Below are 23,832 nucleotides of genomic sequence, written 5' to 3' on the forward strand. Positions count from 1 at the left end.
CAGAAGACACACGAGTGTAAAGTCAGTGCCCTGCTGCGCATTAAATCGAGTGATGTGATGCCCAGTGAGTGGGTAGCTAATTCGGAAGGCGTGGTGAGGAGACGCCTCGCTAAGCAGGTGCCACCGAAGCCGAGGTCTGAAGGCAGAGCAGGAACCTGCGGGCGAAGGTCGCTATCTGGACCTCAAATCGCCGGTTTCCCTGGGGAGGTTAGCTGCGGAGGGATCACTTCTCCAAGGACAGAGGGAGCGGGCGCTGTAGATCTTTTCTACAGTGACGCCCGCCCCGCCATGCGGGTGGAGGGGAGGAGACGGAAGAGAAGGCGGGGACCCTGCAGGGCCGAGGGCGCCCGGGCGTCCGGTCCCCGGACCCGCGGCTGCGGGCGCGGCCTCTAGGTGCGGGCGGATGACAAAACCCGGCGCCGGATCGTCCAGCCCGGGCCGCGGGCGCAGCAGGATATGGGCAGAAGGCCCGCCTGTTCCGAGCCTTAAATCAACACCTGCGGTTCCTGGGGTGACACCGCTGGGGCCCGCAGCGAGACTCCGCGGCGCTAGGCCCGAGAAACCGAAACTCCCCTAGTCACCTCTGCTCCCCGGCACTCTCGCCATTGCCTCCAGCCCCAAGCCACCATTGTTAACAGTGCCAAATCGGGCAGCCCCGGTAACCTCCGGGGCCGAACCGCCAGGGCCCCGTGAACCCCGAGGAGGCTGGTCGGGGCCCGCTTCCTTTTCCCCCTTTTCGGTGTGCGCATGGCCACCACCCTCGCCGCAGAGGCCGTCGCCCTCCGAGCGCGCCACCACCGCCTCCTCTGCCTCTTCCCATCCCTCAGTCTCCCTTCATCCAACAAAGGCCCCTAAAAGCTCCCCTGGTCTCATCTCATTGCTGGGGAGCCATCCACTCAGCAGGTGCAAGGCTGAACTAACCTCTCTCTGCTGTTGACCTGCTTCTCCTCCCTTACTCTCCACTGCAAGCCAGTTCACAGAGTGGTGGTTCCTTAAATGGTTTGTCATTTAAGGATGGCTGATGGTTAGTACATGAAGAGTTTATCCTTGACTACACAGCTTTCTAATGCAGTTCTAAAGCAGGTCTCATGAAGATACTTTTTTCTGAACATGAATGTATCACAGACTTCTTCTACTTCCCTATTTAAAATGAAAAGCCCCTCACTTCTATCCGTCTTCCTTGCTTTATTTTGCTCCAAGGCATTTGTCATTACCTTATACATGTTTTACTTAGTTTTGTCTGTTAGTTCGTGTCTTTGTCTCCAGCCCCTGGAACAACTCTGTAAATTGCTCTCAGTCTCAGCCCCCTGAGCTCAGCTTAAGTATATAGATCTCTCTGCTGGTGAGGTTGTGGAGAAAACGGAACGCTTACACACAGAGAGAGAAAATTCAGCTTTGTTTTATTCAGGTCCTCAGTGGGTTGGAAGATGCCCAGCCACATCAGAGAGGAAAATTTGCTTTAACCAGTTTACCAATTCAAAGCTAATCTCTCCTGGAGACACCCTCACAAACATACCCAGAAATAATGTATAACCAGATATCTGGGCATACCCTGGCCCAGTCAAGTTAACACATAAAATTCAACATCACAGTGGTCTTTGGGGCATCAATAGTAAACAGTGGATAGATTTTTGAGAAGACATCAAAAACATAAAAAAAAATTACTATTACATGATTAAACTGAAATTTGGTCTACTTCAAATACAGATTGTTGAGTGATCACCTACTATTGACTACCAATACAAATTTAAGCTGTAGTTAATTTTGATTTACCATGACAGCTAAGAAAATTAAAGGTTAGCCTTGCATTTATTTTCTAAAATGAAAAAAAACACTCTATTACTTTTCAAGCATATTTTGATTATCCAAAGAATAATCTTAATTAATTACAGTAATGACCCTCAGATTCTATTTTAAACTAAAAACAGTAAGCCAAATAGTTTTCAGAAAGAATCGAGCACTAAAAATTGTCTAGGATTTAGACACATGTTTATATTGTTTGGAGCTGGGATTTGTGACATGTAGATGGGTTGGGGCAGGGTGGGGAGACATCGGGGCAGGGTGGGGAGACATCGGGGCAGGCTGGCTGGCACTGCAGTTTATCACATATTGTAGTTTCTTCCATCTCACTTTTTAAGTCTTCTGGATGTTGTTCTTCTACATCCACCTGTGGTGCCTCTGAATCGTTCCAGGGATTTGCGGGGACGTTTAGCGGGTAGGGGCCCCACGTCTCTCTCCCACCTCCATTCCTGGGGAGGGACCAGTCGAAGACTGTGGCTGCCAGCTGCGGGTAGGGAACAGCTGCCTACTGCAGGAGCTGCAGCATCCTTGGGCTGGGTGTCCTCCCACTCCATTGTGGTATCAGAGGTGTTGCTGAGGTGGTCTTTCTGCCAGTGGGAACAGCCAGGAACTGGGCCAGGAAGCACTGCTGGAGCTGGGTTGTTGGGGCCTCTTAGGATGGAACTGGGCCCCAATTCCTGGAAGAGAGAGTGTGCAGAAGAAAAGAATGTCAGAAAGATGGGGTCTGGAGGACTGATGAGGCAATGCCCCAGTCAGCAGTTTATTTCATGCACAGGGTCTCATTATATACTTTTCAGCCCACAATGGCTGACGTCAAATCATTACAACAAAGGGGAATAGAACATTGCAAGCCTGGGGATCAAGATAAAACTAGTACGTAAAGATTGATCCAAAAAATCATAAAACAAACAGATGACCTTTTCTACTTACAGGAATAAGATAACATTTTACAACTGTCAAAGCAAGCGATAAATCTTGAGGACAACAATTTCAAATGGCATGCGAATAATCGCAAGCTTCAGTGAATACCTGGTAAACAAAGTGATAAAACTAGCCCAGTACAAAAACTTCAAGAAACACAATGTCTAATAAAACCACACAGGCTTCACCCAGCCATAATATTAGGTCAGTGAACTAGAAATAGACTTTTGCAAAATCAAACTCCTTTCAGTTCCTTCTTTCCCTCAGCTCGACTGCTTCCAGGGAGGGAGAAATGTGTCTGGGCTCAAGCTCCATTATGGCGGAGACACTTAGGGGTCTCTATGCTGGAGTGATCCCCACACTGGGTCAGGCTTCCCAAAGGGAAGGACGCCTCCTGCAGGGCTGTGTGCGCTGGGCACTCCATGGCCCTTGGAGTGGGAACTCACAGGCACCTGGGCCTTGTCAGTCCTGTTCATTTCTGTCAGGCTCCTGCTATGGGCATTTCCCTTTAAGGCCCTGGGACTGCAGTCGACGGAAGCAAGGTTTCCCTGAGTCTCCAGGGGCCTCGAGATAGATGCTGCTCCCCCACTGCTACAGGGGCCCCCTTTCTCCTCCTCCTGCCCCTGGGTCTCTACCTGATCGTCGATGTCCATCGGCTCCTCCTCTGCCCTCAGCTCTGTATTTGGGACTCCGTCTTTTACAGGAGGGATCCCCACGGTGCTTCTGCTGTCTGCAAAGTTGTGTGGTGTCTTCCTCGTGGGGTGCCTCAAGACAAGAGGAGGAGGGTCCCGTCGTTCGTCACTCAGGATGTTGCAACTGACTGCAATACAGAGCTGAAGGCCAGGCTCAGGGGTCAAAAAAAATTGATGAAAGTATAGCGCTCCCCGGGGTGGTGCACGCGCAGGAACTGCAGGGTGGTCCTGGCCGGCTGAAGAGTCTGCATACAGAGGAGGTGACCCTTGTGAGGCCGGCGCACGTGCAGGAACTGCGGGCTGAACCTGGCCACATGAAGAGTCTGCATACAGAGGAGGTGACCCTTGTGAGGCTGGCGCACGTGCAGGAACTGCGGGCTGAACCTGGACAGCCAGAGTGTCTGGATAGACCGGAGGTGACCCTTGCAGTTGCCACTGCTGCTGGGGCCTGCGTTGGAACCAATAAAGAAATTTACTCAAAAAATTCCCCATGTTTGGGAAGTTGTGCACAGACCAATACAATGGTCAGAAATGGAGAGGGTAGTCCTGAGTCACCCACTAGTCTGTGTCCGGGTGGGGCACTGGGCAGCTGGGCTCTTATGCCATCACAATGGGGCTGGTGACAGAGCAGGGTGTGGGGCAGTGCACAGGAGCCCAGTAAGGGCACCTACAAGTGGAGTCAAAGATACTGGATACTGGTGAAACACAAAACTAACCACAAAAGACAATGAATACAGGAACTGCCCAGGTAGAGGCCATAACCCAAGAAGAAATAGCACTTTATATATATACATATATAAATCCAAAAAGGCCACACAATATTTGTATTTAAATACTTTTATTTTCATTTCACAAAAAAGCAACAGTGTTTGCAGTTAAACATGCCTTTTAGTCAGTGCTGGTCATATGCAAAACAGGTTATCAGAAATATAAAGAAAAATAAGCCTTTTCCCTTTACAAGTGAAACAACACAATTTGCATATACAATATTATAGATACATATTTTCAAAATCTTTCCCAAAAGACAGATTATAATACAAATTTAGAATTCCACCCACAAGCTCAGACTCAAGGAATTGAAGATCTCTATAGGGGTTTAACTATAAAAGTGTAATACCTTTACAAGTTTCCAAGTAGCTACTTTCCAAAGTATTTGAAAGAGACTGTTCTTCACAGCAACATGGAACACTTGGCTTTCATCAAGACCGCTGTAAGACTAAGTTTTGTCTCAATGTGAGTTTGTTGATTAATGCAAATGCTCCAATTATGCCGTAATTCTCATTTTACATACACATACATACGCAGAGTATTATTGTACTGATGGTTTATACAGTTGAAACTTCTGGAGCATTTCCTCCAGCTAAGCCATCACCTTTACTTCCTCTGAAGTATTTTAAATTAAGAACTGTTCAGAAATATCACTAATGACTACCATGACTAACTCCAAAAAGGTTCCCTTTTTTCTTTCACTTATGATCAAATTTAAATGTGTCATGAATAAACATTTTTTTTTCCTACAGCAGCAGGTATAAGTAATAACAAAGTATAGGCTAATTTTTCAACACTAGAACCTGAGAGTTTGATATACAGTCTATAACAGTGCTTTGCAAATTTTCTAGGAGTTCTATCACTCAATGTTACCAAAATAGTAATATGGCAAATCTTCAGCATGGAGTAGAAGAATCATAAAGGAGAAAACAAACAATGTTAAGAGGCTTGAAGGGAGGGAGGAAAGCAGAGAGGGAGGGAGGGAGAATGTGTGCACATGCATTTTCTTTGATGCAGACAAATGCGGAGTTTTAACATTTACCATATGGTAGATAAAGAGACACGGTGATATAAGAATGCTTAAAGCGAACATACAGGTCTGGATACACCATATGCACCAAAATACAATTTGTGAATTCCAGTGAAGAAGACATCTAACTGTGTAGGCACGAAACTCAAAATGGAAAGCATACAATGGAGAACAGAGGAGAAAGATGCAGCCACACAAAGAACTCTGGTAGGAAAGGGCCAGCTTGTCTTGCCAGATGTGGGGGTTGAAAGAGAAAATTCCTTTTGGATTAGTTTTAGGGCTCATGTTGTTATTCATCGGAGCCACGTCGATAACTCAAAAGGTTCATTCCAAGAAACAATTTCTACTAGGTACGCAAGCTATGTTATTGATGGAATCATAATAAACTTCTATAGATGAATCAGAATTCCAGGCCTCAAAAAGAAGCTACTCTTAAGGGTTTGCAAATGAGTTTTAGACAGGACTTTCATTGGCTTATCAGCTTCACCGGTTTACTAGTTACTAAGAGATACATCAGCAATGAAGTTTAAACACACCTTTATTCAGTACTGTCCTCTTGCCTTTCTAGAATTTACAAAAGCACAGGTCCCTTTTCGCTATCTCATTCAATCTGAATCAATATAAGAAATGCTGGATCTAATTAGTTTGCACAGCTCAACCATATCCAAGTGTCTTTCCCATCTTATCTGCTGCACACCTGCTGCCATTAGCTACATCACTACACTGCTACACCTTCCAGCCAGATGGCAGGGATTTAGTAGGTCTTTATTTTTGTTAGGTACAGTCAGACCCCTGCAAAGGACTAAGTGTTAAAGGAAAATAATGAAGGAAAAAAGCAGCAAATTATGTATGTTCATCTCTATGTTTGCATCCTTAATGGAATAGATCCTAGAGAATAAAATAAAATAACCACAAAACAACCATACTAACTACTGCTAAGTGAGGAATATGTAGGAGAGGAAGAAGTGAGCTGTCATATTATGAAACTCAACTTTCATTATGTCCCTACATAGCCATGCAAAAGACAACAAAACAAAATAAAGATATGAAAACATATTTATACTTATTAAGAATATTTCCCTAAGAAAAACAGAAAATCTCTACAAAACAGACAAGTAAGTAAACGACACACAACTATTCTATTTGCTATTGCCGAAACAGGCAATAAGGAAAGGGGAGGATGGGAGATTTGTCATACACTGATCCTCGATTTTCACTAGGTACCTATATATCCACACAAAGGACTAGGTACAAAACCAGTAACATGAAAACATTTATATACATCTTTAAAAAGTATAGACACTGTCCTTTTCCCCTAACCACTACCCACCCAAAGAACCCCTCCCTGCAAAAAAATAAAAATTAAACAATAAAAAAACCCAAGATATGAAATGATTGCCCCTGCAGGCAACAAGGGAAGGGAAACAGAGGAGAGCTATCATACGTCTGGACCTCCACGTTTCATTATGTACATACATGTCCCAGCAGAGGACTGGCATCACGTTATATAACACACAGCATTTAGCAAATATTTATATATATTAAAATACTTGTGTGTGTGTGTGTATACATATATAGTATATAAAATGTATATACACATAAATGTGTGTTCTTGTGTGTGTGTGTGTGTGTATACACACACAAAAACACACACCACACCGACACCTCCCAAAAGAAACCAAACATCTACTCTACCATTGCCCACTAGGCAATGAGGGATGGGGAGTATGGGAGATTTTTCATAGAGCCAATCTCAACTTTATTTCTACCTAAGCAGTCATGCAGAGGACAAGATTCAAAATAAAGTTAACACAAAAAAGTGGCAAAACATTTATACACATTTAAAAAAATTATGTATCTTGCCTTTTCCTCTCACAATCCCACTCCTCATTAACACCCTCAAAAGCAAAAAGCCAAAACCAAAGCCCTGCAGTGCTCATATACTATTGTTTGTGTACACAGGCTCTGAGGAAGGAAAAGAATATTTACCACAATCCTGGGTCTGGGTCCCTCATTACATTTGATTCCTACAACTGGCTTGAGAGTGAAAGAACAACAACAAATACTAGCAAACTTGTATACACATTTAAACAAAAGACAAAGACAAACCCAGAAATCCCCCACCTCCCCCCATCAAAAGCAAAAAAACAAACAAAAAACACAAACCCTTAAACAACTACTCTACTAGCCATTGCCCAGACAGGCAATAAGGGAAGGGGAGAAGGGGAGATTTTTCATAGAATGAACCTCAATTTTCATTACGTACCTAAGCAATCATGGCAAGGCCTAGGTACACAATGAAGCAACTGGAAAAAGGAGCGAGAACATTTATATACATTTCAAAAAGTACACACCCACCCTCCTGGAGACAGGGAGATGGAGTGAAAAAGAAAAACCATCTATACTACTCTATAATTATTGCCCACACAGGCAATAAGGAAAGGGGAAAAGAGGAGATTTTCATACATCCGGACCTCCACGTTTAATTAGGTACCTGTAAGTCCAAGCAGTGGACTGGATACAGCATGAACTAATACAATATAGTAATGAAAAGTATATATACATTTTTAAGAGTATATATTCTGCCCTTAGACCCCTCCCACCCGTCAAAACTTCAAAAAATTCAAGCTACTTTAAAATTATTACCCATATACATAAAAAGAGTTAAGGGAGAAGAGATTGTTATACATCCATAACTCCATGGCTCTTTAGGAACCTACATGTCCAAGTGAAGGACCAGGTACCCAATGAAACACTATAATGAAGAAGTAAAAATGTGTACATACATATACAAAAGTATATACCCCAATACTCACAGAAGAATCCCTGAAGCTAATCAACTATTCTCTCAGACACTGCCCACACAGGCAATCTAAGGGAAGGGGAAAAGAGGAGAGTTGTTACAGGCTGAACCTCAATTTTCCTCATCCATCCATGGAAAGGACAAGGTAAGAAAGGTAGTGACAAAAAAGTAGCAAAAACATTCGTATACATTTTAAAAGCGTATACTCTTACTCTGAAACCACTTTCTCTCTCCTAGAAAAATATCTTCAATAAACCCAAACTACTCTAAGTATTGCCCACATGGGCAGTAAGGGAAAGGGAAAGAGGAGATTGTTATACATTTGGAATCCCGTGGTTCATTACGTACCTTTCAGTCTGGGCACCCTATGAATTAATACAATGAGTAGTAAAAACGTAAGTGCATTTTCCTACCTTCCCCGTCCCTCCCCCTCACCTCAAATACTCCATTTGACAACTACTCTGTTAGCTACTGCCCAGTGGTCAACAGGGATGAGGAAAATGGGAAACTGTTATACATCAAGATCACCACATTTCACTAGTACTTTCACGTCCACAAGAAGGACACAGTGTGAATTAAATTAGTAATACGATGTAGTAGCAAGTATATTTATATACATTAAGTACCTACTCCACTCTCTCCCACACCCTAAAACAAAACAAACTACTCTATTAGCTATTGCCTAAAAAGGCAGTAAGGAAAAGGGAGAAGAGGAAATGTGTCATACTCTGAACCTCAATTTTCATTAAGTATATATACATCTATAGAAGGAAACAAGTATAAAATGAAGTAGAAAAACGTGGCACAATATTTATACACACTTGAAAGAATAATATACAACCCCAGCACCCAAGACTAGTCAAAACAACACCGCCTTAGGCGGTGTTCAAATGTCACCATACAGGAAAACTTCTCAACCATATTATATTATAAATATATTTTATATTATATTCCTTTGTCATTCTCATTTCCCTTATCATATTTTATTTTCATGTTAGCACTTATTACTTAACACAATACCTATTTATTCATTCATTTGTATACTGGCTGTCTCTACCTTTGACTCCTGAAATGACAGCTTCAAAAAAGAGATGGTCCATCTTCTTCCCTGATATAACCCAGCACCTAGAACAATGCCTGGTACACGGTTAGTACTTGTAAGATTTGCTAAATGAATGAATTCTTACAAGGCAACCTGCATCAGAATTAGGCTTGATGATTATAAAGACCAAACAGAATATGTCTGCTAACATATTTCCCTACCGGCGCTTACCTTCTTACACACAATACTCCAAGTAAGCGCCAGTAGGGATAACTGGATAAGTTATCTAGTATCCTACTTTTCTTATAGAATATTTTCCAAATTCCCAATTCTGATACACGTAGTTACCATGTTGACAGGGATTGACTATGATGTGGAAACTACATGTTCAGAAGACACTGAATTCTGGGATAAGAGGGCTGGGGTCAGAGACAGAACTCTGTTATGACTCTGTTTTGTTATCATATACTGAACTTAGAGCATTTTAAGCAGGATTTCAAATGCTGAAATAACTGCACTGTTTAAGTTTGGTATAATAACAGAACCTCAAGTTTTAAATTTTCTGTATTGACAGGTCCATTATGGGCTTCAAAAATCATAGCAGTAGCTCTAATTGGAATAGATTTCATATAGCTAACTGAACTCCTGATTTTCTTGTTTGTTAAAAGTACCTGTGCAGTAATTCTTCCTGTCAGTCAGGTTTGAACCTGAAAAACATTTCTGCCTCTTTCTTTACCTGCCTTACCCTGTCACTAATAATTTCTTTCCCTGCCCAGTATTTTTTATACCCATTGTTTTCTTTCCACCCTTACTAGCACTCCTCATTTCGAACTTTTATCATTTCATGCCTAGACTTTGGCAGCAATTTCCTGACTTTATATTTCTCTCCACTTAAATCTACTTTATAAACTGAAACCAATTTACTTTTCCTAAATAGTAACTTTAATCAAGTTATTTCACTGTCCAAAAGTCTTTTCAAGCTTCCCATTACACAGGAAAAGAGGATTCCTTATGGTATCCAGAGCCTTCTACAACTGGGCCCCACTCAACTTTCCTTCCCCTCTTCACGAGGCTTCCACTGCAGTCAAACACTGACTCTCAGAAAAAAACATACTTGCCCATTAGTACTTCATTTTCTTTGCAGATCTCATTGTTCCATTCCTGCACTACCCTATACGTCCCATTCCTGCACTACCCTATACGTCCCATTCCCGCACTACCCTATACGCCCCATTCCCCTTACGTATATTTTAATTATTTAAAGCATCTCAATTCCCATTTTTCTCCCCCAAATTTCTCTTCGTTATCCTAGGCAAAAATTCTCTGCCCCACTCAGTACATATTACCTCTTATTCCTCCACAAGTACCAACCACCTAAACTTTCAACTACTTGATGGCACAGACTGTATCTCACACATTTTATGTATTTTCTACTCTATCTAGTCTGACAGCCATAACATTCATCCCTCCCCACAATATAAATGTGAATGACACTATTATTCCTATTCTTTCATTCTCTGACCCACGGTGATTCGAATGGGGTTTAACTTTCTGCTTTTTCTTTACTTTGAAACCCAGAGTGTATGTTTCAGATCCTGCAATCTAATCTTCAATTCTTAAAATCTTTTTTGCTTACTTGTTTTGGCAATCCTGACTTGAGAGCATATCTCATTTCTGAGTAACACAGCCAAAAGCTTGCTTAGGACCTTCCTCAAACATACTCTACCTGTAAATCTGGAGTGTAAACTGACTTTAAAAGATGGATTGCTATAAGATCTGGTTAATTGTCTGGAATACTAGTCATACAACTTAAATGAGAATTAGAGAAAGGTAAAAACTCACAAAAAAGTTAAGACTAAGATATATATATATATAAGCAAACATTTTAAAGTTTAACATTAATACCTGAAAAAAAAATTAATCTTTAAAATAATCTAAATCATGCAGCTTACTCACATATGAAATTTGAAACCCACTCCAACTACCTTTTTGTTCACAGTAATACCTTTAAATAGTAAAAAGAATCAAACATTCCAATAATTTGTTCTGCAGTCTGAACAGATGGTGGTGATAACAGACGAGTTGAATTTAAGGAATCTCTCTTCATGGTTTTAAATCGAGCATCTAAGAAATCTTCGTACTTTAAAAAAATGAAAAGGTTAGAGTATCATGAATAGTGTCAAACGCAAAAGTATAGTAATTATTTACATGAATTAGACTAATTATTATGTAAGATCATTAGCAAAAAAATGATGTGTCACTAAACTTCAGAATATAAGCTTTCAAAAATGTAGGAAGATTGCGATCTTCATTAATATTCCTTAAATTTAAAATTACAATTATAACATGGCCACATGAAAATTAGCATTTCCTAAACAATAGCATATGAAAAATTAAGAATCTATTACCAAAGTAAACAAATGCCAACTCTGGGTACACATGATGAATATTCTAAAAAGGTTAGCATATATATTTTCTAAATGAAACCTGAAATTTAAAAAGAGAAAGAACAAAAACCGGTCCTTATGCTTATTTCTTATATATAGCCTAGCGTTTCTATTGAGAAAATATATATTTCCCTTAACTGAGGTCCATTTTAAATAAAATATAACTCTTCAACAGAAAGAATTCTTTAAGAGGTCAGCAGATGAGCTCCCCTAGAACATGTATTAGACGTTTTTGCACATGCTGGGCACCACCAAGTGGTCAAACTGTGTATCTCATTGCTTAATTAAGTAGCATACACAGATTTAGAATATCTTTCTTAGTACTCTAGCTACCACTTGATATTCATCAATTAACATCGGTTGATTTCTCCTACCATTTGAAATTTTTGAACAAGCCCTATCAAAAATTTAAAATCAAAAGCTCTAAGAGTACTTCTGTTTTAAAAGCCATCTTGGTTCATAAGTTTAATATCAGGAAGTTTAATAGAAAGTCAAAAAAATTCAAGGTTGGAAGGTATCTTTACACTTTCCCACCTGCTGTTTGAGTTATCTTGATAATATCTGGGCTAGTGTGTCTGAATATCCCTAAGTACTAGAAATATTTCCTGAGAGTCTCATACCACAGTGACAACACTATTATACCTCTCTGTATTGAAATGCTATTTCTAATCTTTGGAAAAAGGCATAAAATGTGGTTTGTACCTTAAAAAGGGCAAATTATTTATTTGTAACAACTTATATACCATTATTACAAGAATGTACATTGTGATAGTAAAGAAACAGTAATGCTACAAAATGTTTTAATTTTTTTCTCTTTTTACACACTTTAAATTTTGCAAAAAGGAATTTGCAACTTTATCTAAATTCCTGCAAGCAGAACTACAACTCTTTAGAAGAAAATGTTGCAAAACAGTTTGAAATGTTCATCTTAGTGACAAAAATATGAAATAATCTTATACAAGTTCAGCTTTCAATGAAACACATCAATAAATAGTAGCATAATTTTCACTATCAAATCTCAAAAGGTATAGATATCAGTAACCAAGGTCAAGCTTGGCATACCTTCCTAGAAACATTTTCATTACTCCAGATGCACAGAAAATACATGAAAATGTGATTTGACTATTTTTCCTCCTAGCATTCATAGTAGGCCAAAGATACTCTGTACTTACACTAGAAAGCTCTTTGAATATTTTTTCCAAAGAGAAATACTCCATGAAAGTGGCAAAACCTTCATTTAGCCATAGATCATTCCACCACCGCATTGTCACCAGATTGCCAAACCACTGAGGGAGAGAAAACAACCCACAGTATATTTATATCCTCAGGAATTTCTTTTAAATAATTGGCTGAAGTGTCATATTAGTCACCCATAACTTGATTATAATATCTTAAAAGTACACTTATAGTTAAACTGTATTCAAATTAATTTAAAACTTATAAAAGTTGTATAAATTTACTTTAAAAATAAAATAGAAATTTTAACATTTTACCTTAACTGAATGGGAAAACAAGCAAGAAAGGTTATTAGCATATTTATCAATTTAATAAACATGGAATATAGCATGAATATAGGGAAATTAAAACTTTTTTTGGCCAACTCATAAAGTGAGATTTCCTAGATAATGACTTTTTCTACTTTCTAATATCAAGTTAGTAAGATTATTTTCCATTATATCTACTACCATCCATAATAACTAAAAAGTCTCTATATGAGAGATGTTTCTGTAGTCAGAAAGCCTATAACTTTGTTTCTCCTCAGTTGCCCAAATTGAAGACAGTATTTGCATGATTCAAACCAGAATTCAAATAACATTCCTTAAGGATTTCTTAAGGCCAGGAGTTCAAGCCAGCATGGACAACATAGCAAGACTCTGTCTCTACAAAAAAATTAAGCCAGGCATGGTGATGCATGCCTGTGGTCCTAGCTACTTGAGAGGCTGAGGTGGGAGGATCACTTGAGCCCAAGAGTTCAAAGTTGCAGTGAGCTATGATCATGCCACTGCACTCCAGCCTGGGTGACAGCGTAAGATCTTGTTTCTTAAAAAAAGATGGCATATCTATAAACAAATGAAGTCAGAAAGATATTAAATATTTCCTTCTATGAGATAGAAGAAAAGAGGAAGGAAAAAAGTAACAGGAGAGTCCCTTTAAAAAAATGTATCTAAAAAGTCCTTGAAATAAAAAGTAGTTATAAGATATGTAATTTGGTCAGTGTGGCCTAAGGCTTATCTCAAATCAGCAGCAAAAAGATGAGGTTACTGCATAAAACAAAATACCTCTGAGAATTACAGTAACATATTTCTCTATGATATTATCTTCAAACCTGTTTCAGAGGAAGATGATTTATAAGTCCTAAAGAGGAAATAACAGAGTAATAGTCCCAAATGGTGGCAGGTGGCTTCAGAAATAACAGACATAGAGGAGATCCCCCAAAAGACAACTTACCTATATGACCTATTTTTAAAGCAAGTAAGAATGTGCTTCATATGCCAGTTTGTCATGAAGTCTTCACAAGGGCTAGATTCATACATGGTGTTTGAAGTAGGAAATAAGCTGACTAGAATACATCCTATTCCTAACCTGTTGCTGTCATGACATCACCCAAACCATATCCAATTCTAGTTAATCACCTCATCCAGGGCACAACAGACAAGGTATCAGGGAAGAATGGGCGTGCTATGTACCCATATAATCATCTTTCTCTCCATATCACACAAACAGTACCTTTGCCATTTTCTCAGAAACCCCCTCTCCAAAATTAAAAAAATTAACAGAGAACCCCATTCCAGCAAGAGATGAATAAAAAATCCAGCCCTGACAGCTACCATTCGAGTTGTCAGAAGAGTGCAACTTAAAGAAAGGGATTCTTCCCCACAAAGTTATACTGGGCAGTGGCCATTTGTCAGAGGTGAGGCAGCTGTGTATTACTGAGGGGGAAAAAGAAATCTTGAAGAGATAGTGGCTCTACATGGACCAAGTGCTGCCACTTATTAGCTATATGACTTATGGCAGGCCATTTATTTAAACTGAGTCTCAGTTTTTACATCTGTGAAATGTGATTAATACCTACCCTAGAGAAGTTATGAAGAAAGACAGATGTGAAAATCCTTTAACCTGCAAAGTCACACATCAACAACTGATAGCATTTTCATTGGAAAATTGTTTGTGTTTAAAAAGCATTTTTCTATTACTAAAAAAGGCAATACTTAAAAAAAAAAGAGTTGAAGAATTATTAGCATCTAAATGCTAACAATAACTCCAGGTGTGACATGTAACAGCCCTGGTTGCTAATACCTGGTGGGCCACCTCATGAGCAATGATTTTAGTCATCAGTTTTCTATCCGCCACTGAAGAAGTGTTACTGTCATACAGAAGCATCTCCTCTTGAAGGGTGACCAAACCCCAGTTTTCCATTGCTGCTGCTCTGAAGTCAGGAATAGCCACCAAATCTAGACATAACAGGAAATAAGTGATCAACTTTCCCTCATCTTTTGGCATTTTCTACTCAAAATATTTTATTCAGTGGTTTATCATTGTGAAAGCAATGAATTCTTCTTATGCTTCTAATAAATGGAATCTTCCTTATTCTAAATCTGCATGCTCCCTACCCACATGTCAGCTGAGGCAGACCTGTTCAAACCCTTTTAGAGTCACTGGACCACTGTGTCTTAGTGAGGAAAGAGATGCCTAATTCCTTCACAAATCAATCAGCTTCCCAGAACAAGAAGGACAAAGTTCATGGCCAATACTCTACTGTCTAGGACTAGCTACAGTACTGAAATGCTCTTGCTTTCCTGAGCTCCCATTACTCAGTTTTTAGTATTTGAATCAGGTATTTCTTGGAAGTTACAATTAGTCAAATTGCAGACTAAGTCCTAAGCAAGTTCCTACTTATGCAGCTCTATAAACTTTTTTACAGCCCAAGAAACTTAAGTGTTTGAAGTTCCAAGTTTGGATATATTCATGAAATCTAAATAATCTTAACAAATACAATTTTAAAGCATTAGTAATGTTTTTTTGGTTTTATCTGCAAACAACTTGGGCAGAACTTCCTTTTAAAAAACATTCGCAAAATAAATCTAGGTTCTAATTATAACAAAAATCAGAGACACTATTTGATTCTTACCCAATTTCTTAAGTGGGTACTGAATTTCAAAGTAGTTTTGAAAAAACTCGAGAAGCTTCACAGTTGTTTCGAAGGCATGGTGAACTTGACCAACCTTTTCTGGTACAGCATATATAGAAACCTAAAGGGAAACATTATGCACGATGTAAGGACAGGAACAATTAAAATGGCATGATATTCAAGTAGCACTGTCTAGACTAGCATATCTGAAAATGCTATAGAATTTTATGAGATCTTTCTGGATAGAAACACTTGCTTATAGTTACTTTAGGCTCCACAGAGTTTAGCAACTCCCTTCCATACATATAAAATGTTGAAAAAACTTACTGATTCCCTCCCCCCCGACTTTTTTTAAGCTAGCAACATTCAAAATAACTACTTTAGGTCATCTTATAGCAATTTGTAAGTATTTGCCTGTAACTATATGACACTCTTCTCTTCTTCCATTACCTGTAGTTGCCCTTCCTTACTTATGAGGTATAAAAATTGAGAGTTATTTGAAGGACAAAACTAAATGTTCATCATTTCAGGACCTATCACTGCACCTGGCATCTAGCAGGCACTTAACACTGAGGAGTCACATCTTATGATGAAGTTAGTTCTAAAGTTAAGATGTAAGGCATAAATTGTACATTTGTTGAAATTATCCTGGAAAAAAACAATTAGAGACCAACGTATTCTCTTCCAGTAAGTATGGCACAGCCAGTTTTTCTTCCAGTGCTTGGGATAGCTTACGTTTTTTTTCAGTTGTTGGTGTGTTTTTAGGGATCAGGTTATAAAAATATACATATTATACAGAGAAACACTTGTGATACGAGTTGAACACAGTAACTAAAACCAACTGGGGAACAACAGATTCATGTCTCCCACTGCCCATTCACTCCCGGGTACATGCTAAGAGAGAAAGCAGATGGAATCATACTTACTATTTAAATTGCAATTCTTGCTCACTCTTTTTTTTTTTGGCTAATGAATACATTAAATATATATGATGCGACAAACTATAAACATCTTGTTCAGTAGGTATAAAAAGGTAAGTGTTAAACAGCCATGTTCAAAGCAATGGGTTTTACAAAACAATACTTTTATTTTCTAATTGATTTTGAAAAGCCCTCGATACTCACCTGGGAAAGTAGGATGTAAATTAGACACAGCAGAAAACAAAAACATCAAAATGAATATCTCAACAGGTGGGAAATGAAAACTTGTTGAACAATTCATGATTTGGAAAAAGCACATTGGTAAAGTCTAACTCCAATTTTAGTTTCCCATTAAGTGATGTAAAAACTGTCAACAATTTCTCAAGGCAAACAAAAACATAAAGTGGGGAAAGGACACCCTATTCAATAATCAGCAGAGTAAACAGACAACCCACAAAGTGGGAGAAAATCTTCACAATCTATACATTCGGCAAAGGCTAATATCTAGAATCTAAAAGGAACTCAAACAAATCAGCAAGAAAAAAAACACCCCATCAGAAAGTGGGTTAAGGACATGAATAGACAATTCTCCAAAGAAGATATACAAATAGACAACAAATATATTTAAAAATGCTGAACATCACTAATGATCAGGGAAATGCAAATCAAAACCACAATGCATACCACCTTACTCCTGCAAGAATGGCCATAATAAAAAAATAAAAAAATAACAGATGGTAACATAGATGTGGTGAAAAAGGAACACCTTTACGATGCTGGTGGGATTGTAAACTATTACAATCACTATGAAAAACGGTGTGCAGATTCCTTCAAGAACTAAAAGTAGAACCATCATTTGATTAATCAATCCCACTACTGGGTATTTACTCAAAGGAAAAGAAGTCATTATACAGAAAAGATACATCACACACATTTATAGCAACACAATTTGCAACTGCAAAATGGTACCAGCCCAAATGCCGATCAATCAATGAGTGGATAAGGAAATTGTGATACACACACACACACACACACACACACACACACACACCATGGAATAGGACTCAGCCATAGAAATGAACGAAATAATGGCAATAGCATCAACCTGGATGGAACTGGAGTCCATTATTCCAAGTGAAGTAACTCAAGTGAAGTAACACTGAATGATAACAGATTTGTTAAGTTTAACTTATTTGTGTCATGATTTAATAAAAATAAAACCTATTTAACAAAAGCAAAAATAGAACAAAACTTCACACTCTCAAAAAGGACAATAATATGACCTGCAAGATTTATAAAGGCAGAAAATATTAGAAGCTTCAATACTAAATTTTCTGAAAAAACACCAGTCTTCCTCAACAGATAACTGGACACACAGAAAAGCAGAAATTCTACCCCTCTCCCCTATAAAAACAGTTAAGTCTACCCAGAATAACTGATTAGATGGCTTTAGGAGAATGATATAAATTGAGTACAATGTTCCAGGCTTGTGGAAGATAGTTGAGGTAGAAATGTTTTTAGTGGAAATCTGGAACAAAGTCATGTAGTCATGTTTCAGACTAAACATGAATAAATTAAAATTATAACTTCACATGGATGATACTGGTGAAGGTTCTACTTCAATGCTCAATGTCAGATGTGGTGTCCACATCTGAGTAACCATGACTAGATTCTGATTCTACATGTTATGCCTATCTAGAGTAAAAACAAAAGAAGGCAGTGGCAAACAAAAGCAGGCAATGTCTTTCACAACTGGCCTAGAGTTGTCTAGGTAATTCTGGCATTTCTGAAGGCAGGGGGAAATTTATGGAATGAAGAATGAACAGAAATGATGAAATACGTGTTCCTCTTTTTTTAGGCTTTTAACAACAATGCAGTATTTAACATTGAACAGGACATGTATAATAATCCACAGTCAACCTGGATATAGGAATATACAGTTCCTCTACTCTTTAGGCCAGTGGCTCCCAATCTTTTTGGTACCAGGGACTGGTTTTGTGGAAGACAATTTTTCACAGACAGGGGTGTAGGGGAGAGTGACGGAGGCAGGGGCATGAAGGGATGATGATTTTGGGATGAAATTGTTCTATCTCAGATCATCAGGCATTAAATTCTCATAAGGAGTGTGCAGCCTAGATCCCTCAAATGTGCAGTTCACAAAAGGGCTCATGCTCCTATGGGAATCTAATGCTACCCTGATCTGACAGGAGGAGGCGCTCAGGCGGTAATGCTTGCTTGCCCATTGCTCACCTCCTGCAGCACAGCCCAGTTCCTAGGATGGATCCTTGGCATAGAAGTCTGGGACCCCTGCTTTAGGCAACAGTTCCATGAAAGTGTTGCAAATTCATAATTGTTAATAAATATGAAATGGAAAGAGTCCTCCTATAAGGGACTCAAGCCCTTAGTAAAGAATTAGGATCCAAGAAATACCGTTAGTTCCCAGCTTTTCAAAATCTCACTATGGCTGCAATATGCTCACACCACCATGTATCTTAGACTACTGCTAATTTCAAAAAAGTTTTGAGTTTTGAATGTACCTTTTAGATTTTTAACTAAAGATATTAAAACAAACTGGTAATATCCTTAAGAATCAGAGAGCTAGTGAATAAAGAGCCAGGATTCGAATGTGGCTGTCTGAACTGTTCACTTCACTATTATACTATACTATACAGTAGTCTTAACAAAATAAGGTAGATTTATAGAGGCATCTCCAAAATGGGGAAAAAAAAAGGTAGAAAATCAAATGTATTGAAGTAAAAGGTGTGGGACTAGACCTATAATTCTCAAAGTCTCATGGTTTTTGGAGAGTATGCTAGTTTCTATGTTCATATCGATAATCTTTAAAAAAAAATAATTCCGGGCCGGGCGTGGTGGCTCACGCCTGTAATCCCAGCACTTTGGGAGGCCGAGACGGGTGGATCACGAGGTCAAGAGATCAAGACCATCCTGGTCAACATGGTGAAACCCCATCTCTACTAAAAATACAAAAAATTAGCTGGGCATGGTGGCGCGTGCCTGTAATCCCAGCTACTCAGGAGGCTGAGGCAGGAGAATTGCCTGAAACCAGGAGGCGGAGGTTGCAGTGAGCCGAGATTGCGCCATTGCACTCCAGCCTGGGTAACAAGAGCAAAACTCCGTCTCAAAAAAAAAAAAAAAAAAAAAAAAAAGTCTTACAAAAATAAAATAATTCCACAAGAATGTAAGCTCCTCAAAATCAGGAACCACACTACATTAATATTTGTACTCCATAGTTAAGAACAAAGCTTAGAACAAGTTATCATATAGTAAAGGTATTATTTGAATGCATTTAATGTATTTATTTGGGAGGTATCTTTTAAAAAACGATTATATTTTTAAAAATATACATGGGCACAAGTCAAAAGCAAAACAAACAAAAATACTTATTAACTGAAGCGGTTTAAAACAGTATGCAAGAAGAATCTGGGCTGGATGTGGTGGCTCATACCTCTAATCCCTGCACTTTGGGAGGCCGAGAAGGGCAGATCACCTGAGGTGAAGAGTTCAAGACCAGCTGGGCCAGAAAAGTGAAATCCTGCCTCTACTAAAAATACAAAAACTAGCTGGACATGGTGGTGCATGCCTGTAATTCCAGGTACTCAGGAGGCTGAGGCAAAGAACTGCTTGAAGTTCTTTGGAACTTCAAGGAGGGGGAGTTTGCAGTGAGCCAAGATTACATCACTGCACTCCAGCCCGGGTGACACAGTGAGACTCCATATCAAAAAAAAAAAAGAAGAATCTGTATTAAAATTTTTACACTATGCTTATTTCTGGATCCCCATTGCCCCTTCCCCAATAAAAGAAGAAGAATGAAGCATGGTGACCTGAAAAAAGATTTATGCTTTGCTGTATTTTTCATCTCAGTGATAAAAAGAGATAAAGAACAAATTATTAACATAACGTAAAAAGGAAAAAATTCAAAAAAAGAAAAATGGGAAAACAAGAAAAAGAAAAAAATCACGTGGATTTGAATCCTATTATTCTCTGGTTTCAATAAAATGGAATTAAGTCCAAAGTACTCATCTCCCAAGACTTTTTTTGTACATTACATTCTCTAGATAGATTCATATTTCTGTATTTAGTTTTCTGGTTGTTATCTGTAGTGGAATATACAACTAAGATAAAAAAATTTATAATAATGTGCAAAGTTCTAATTACAACCATGGAGTTCTACTGAACAATTAGGCATTGTCAATACCACAGATGGACAAACACATTGTCAATACTACAGAGGAAGTACTGTGGTTAAAAATCTATCTAAAGGACATCTAAAAAGCATCAAATTACCAAGTACAACATGATATTTCATGAACTAAAAAACAGACAAATAGCAAGGAAATAAATACTGAGAGTATTGGATTGCTTTATCCTTAATCATATGACCATGCTTAAAATTCACGTAAAGATACGCTCTTTCAGTTACTTGAAAGACAGCCAATAACCTTGTTGAAGGTAAAATCAAATTATTTTAGCTCCAATTTTCAATTTTCTTTTTCTTCTCCTAGGTTAAATTATTTACATTTATATTTATATTAAACTTGTCCCCCCCAATCAAATTAACAAATAATCTTTACCTTGCAGAGTATTTCTATTTTTTTTTTTTTAATTTTATCTATCTATCTATTTTATTTTTTTTCTGTATGGCAGAGCCTTGCTGTGTAGCCTAGGCTGGTCTTGAACTCCTAGGCTCAAGTGATCCTCCTGCCTCAGCCTCCCGAAGTTCCAGGACTCCTGCCATTTTATAAATGGAATCATTTTTTTTTAACTTGCTTGTTTTTTTTTTTTTTTTAAATTATACTTTAGGTTCTGGGGTACATGTGCAAATCATGCAGGATTGTTGCATAGGTACATACATGGCAATGTGGTTTGCTGCCTCCATCCCCCACCCCCGTCACCTATATCTGGCATTTCTCTCCAACCTCCCCACCCTCTGCTGTCCCTCCCCTACCCTCCCCAACGGACTCCAGTGTGTGATGCTCCCCTTCCTGTGTCCATGTGTTCTCACTGTTCAACAACGTGTGGTGTATGATTTTCTGTTCTTGTGGCAAAGTATTTCTTAAATATTTTCTCACAATATAGGTGCCAGTCTTCAACAATGCTTAGAGCCCCTCTTAGAAAGATTTAGCAATAAAAAGTAATTTAAATTGTTAATGATGCCAAAATATTTATGCTTATCAATCTCTCGGGCAAATCTGTATAGCTGCAAATACCTTTATGAGATCTAAAGATGAAAAGTTTATTTTTAAACTCCATCAAATGGATATACTATAGTCTTAAAAGAACATCTTAACGTATAATTCCTTATTTATAATGAAAAATTACATTAGGCATAATGAGTATCTGTGAGTATCTGTGAGTGATATGCAGAGAATGCATATCACTGAATGGGATCTGCAAAGGAAATTTATAAGAACTCTTCAATGTATACGGAAAACTTGTGAGTTAAAAAAAAATCTTAGTTGGTAAATACATTCATTTGCCAGATCTCAGAGGGATCTGAACAAAAAATTATTTTGCTGATAATTTTTTTGAAATACTTTTCCACGTAACTCATCAGACTGATAAAACATCAGGTATAGACAGTCTTAAGCCTTTATAGTAACAACTTTGTCATCAATTTACAACTGACTGAGGGCCAGTTTGCTTATCATTAACCAACTTAAAAAAAAATTAGTGATGGATTAGTCAAAAGGCTGGAATTATAACTACATTTTTTATAGTAATGGTCACTGTCATTCAATGATGTGTCAAGAAAAGATTCCATGCATAAATTCTTCAAGGCTTTATCTCAATAGTATTTTCTGAATTGGTAATTAATTAAAACAGAACTATGTACCCAACTGCAATGAACAACTGGACGTGAACAAAGCTAGCCACACTTGAGTGAACATGTAGATGGAAATCTAACTCAACACATTCTATTATCTGATCCCCAAGTCAGAATAGACTTTCTTTTCTATATTCAATTATTTTTCTGTGTGCTTCCTACAAATGGAAAGTCACGAAGCCTCTCAGTATCTTGTACTGATGTAGATGGAAGTAAGGCTGCTGCTTTAAAGAGCAATGCATGGCCGGGCATGGTGGCTCACGCCTGTAATCCCAGCACTTTGGGAGGCCGAGGCGGGCGGATCATGAGGTCAAGAGATCGAGACCATGGTGAAACCCCGTCTCTACTAAAAAATACAAAAATTAGCTGGGCGTGGTGGCGCACACCTGTGGTCCCAGCTACTCGGGAGGCTGAGGCAGGAGAATTGCTTGAATCTGGGAGACAGAGGTTGCAGTAAGCCGAGATTGAGCCACTGCACTCCAGCCTGGTGCCTGGCAACAGAACAAGACTCTGTCTCAAAAAAAAAAAAAAAAAAAAGAGCAATGCATTTCTTATTCCCACTAATACCCAATACTCTATTGTTCAGTTTGAGTAGTCTTCATAATGTAGCTAACCAATCTAAATACTAAGGCACTTAGCCTCAAGTTTAAAAAACAGAGAAACTACTAATAAGAGGGGGCTAGCTCAAACTTCTGCACGTGATTTTGATAAATCTGGACACACTAGTTCCTCTCACCAACACTCAAGTGTCATGGCAGCCTCCCTTATTTCATCAAGGCCCTTCCAACCATTACGGGACAAGCAGAAACCTGACAAATATTTATGTCTTCAAATCACATTATCAATACCAACTTAAAAAGATATTTTAAACATCTTCTTTTGATTGAGCTCTCCTCAATCATTCCCACTAATCTCTATGCATTTTTCCTCTGAAGAGGATATTTTTGTAAACCAAAAATAAAATTCTAGGCCCCTCAACTTACTGAATGGACCCCTCCTCTTGGCCAAGGGTATTCCAAAGTAAACATGAAAAATTAGCTCAGTCTATGATGGGAAGGGGGATCAGACACACCCCATTATACTCTCCTCCTTTTGGAATTCTGGCACAACTGGCCAGCATTAACATTAAAACAGAGATCTTAAGACTGACAAAACAGACTCTTTGTAGCAATAAAATGCCAAATTCCAAACTGAGTCTAGTACAACATCACACAACAGATAGCAGGCTCTGAAAGAAATAGAGGTATTTTACCCCAAAATATTTCTTAGACTTATTTTGAAATGGCCCTGCAAAGCTGTCTTTTGTGTGGAACATTCTATAGAAAAAGACCTTTCTGGTCTTTTTTTTTTTTTTGAGATAGGGTCTCTGTTGCCCAGGCTGCAGGGCAGTGGTGTGATCACAGCTCACTTCCACCTTACCTGGGCTAAAGCAGTC

General features: G+C 38.7%; 1 protein-coding gene across 1 annotated transcript in view; it reads right to left on the bottom strand.

Annotated features, from left to right (window-relative positions):
- Window positions 1-3,473: 3,473 nt before the first annotated feature.
- Window positions 3,474-23,832, bottom strand: part of LOC135274888 (leucyl-cystinyl aminopeptidase-like) — a 29,587-nt gene continuing 9,228 nt past the window's right edge. Inside the window, exons 2-6 of the mRNA XM_064376171.1 lie at window positions 15,633-15,753; window positions 14,801-14,955; window positions 12,676-12,789; window positions 11,062-11,196; window positions 3,474-3,861 (exon numbers count right to left, since the gene is read on the bottom strand). Of these exons, the coding sequence (XP_064232241.1) occupies window positions 3,568-3,861; window positions 11,062-11,196; window positions 12,676-12,789; window positions 14,801-14,920 (663 nt within the window). The 5' untranslated portion in view covers window positions 14,921-14,955; window positions 15,633-15,753 and the 3' untranslated portion in view covers window positions 3,474-3,567. The remainder of the gene's footprint in view (window positions 3,862-11,061; window positions 11,197-12,675; window positions 12,790-14,800; window positions 14,956-15,632; window positions 15,754-23,832) is intronic.

The sequence above is a fragment of the Aotus nancymaae genome, unplaced genomic scaffold (assembly GCF_030222135.1).
Source record: "Aotus nancymaae isolate 86718 unplaced genomic scaffold, 86718_ANA_hifiasm-v0.15.2.pri h1tg000014l, whole genome shotgun sequence".
In the NCBI taxonomy this organism is placed as follows: domain Eukaryota; kingdom Metazoa; phylum Chordata; class Mammalia; order Primates; family Aotidae; genus Aotus; species Aotus nancymaae.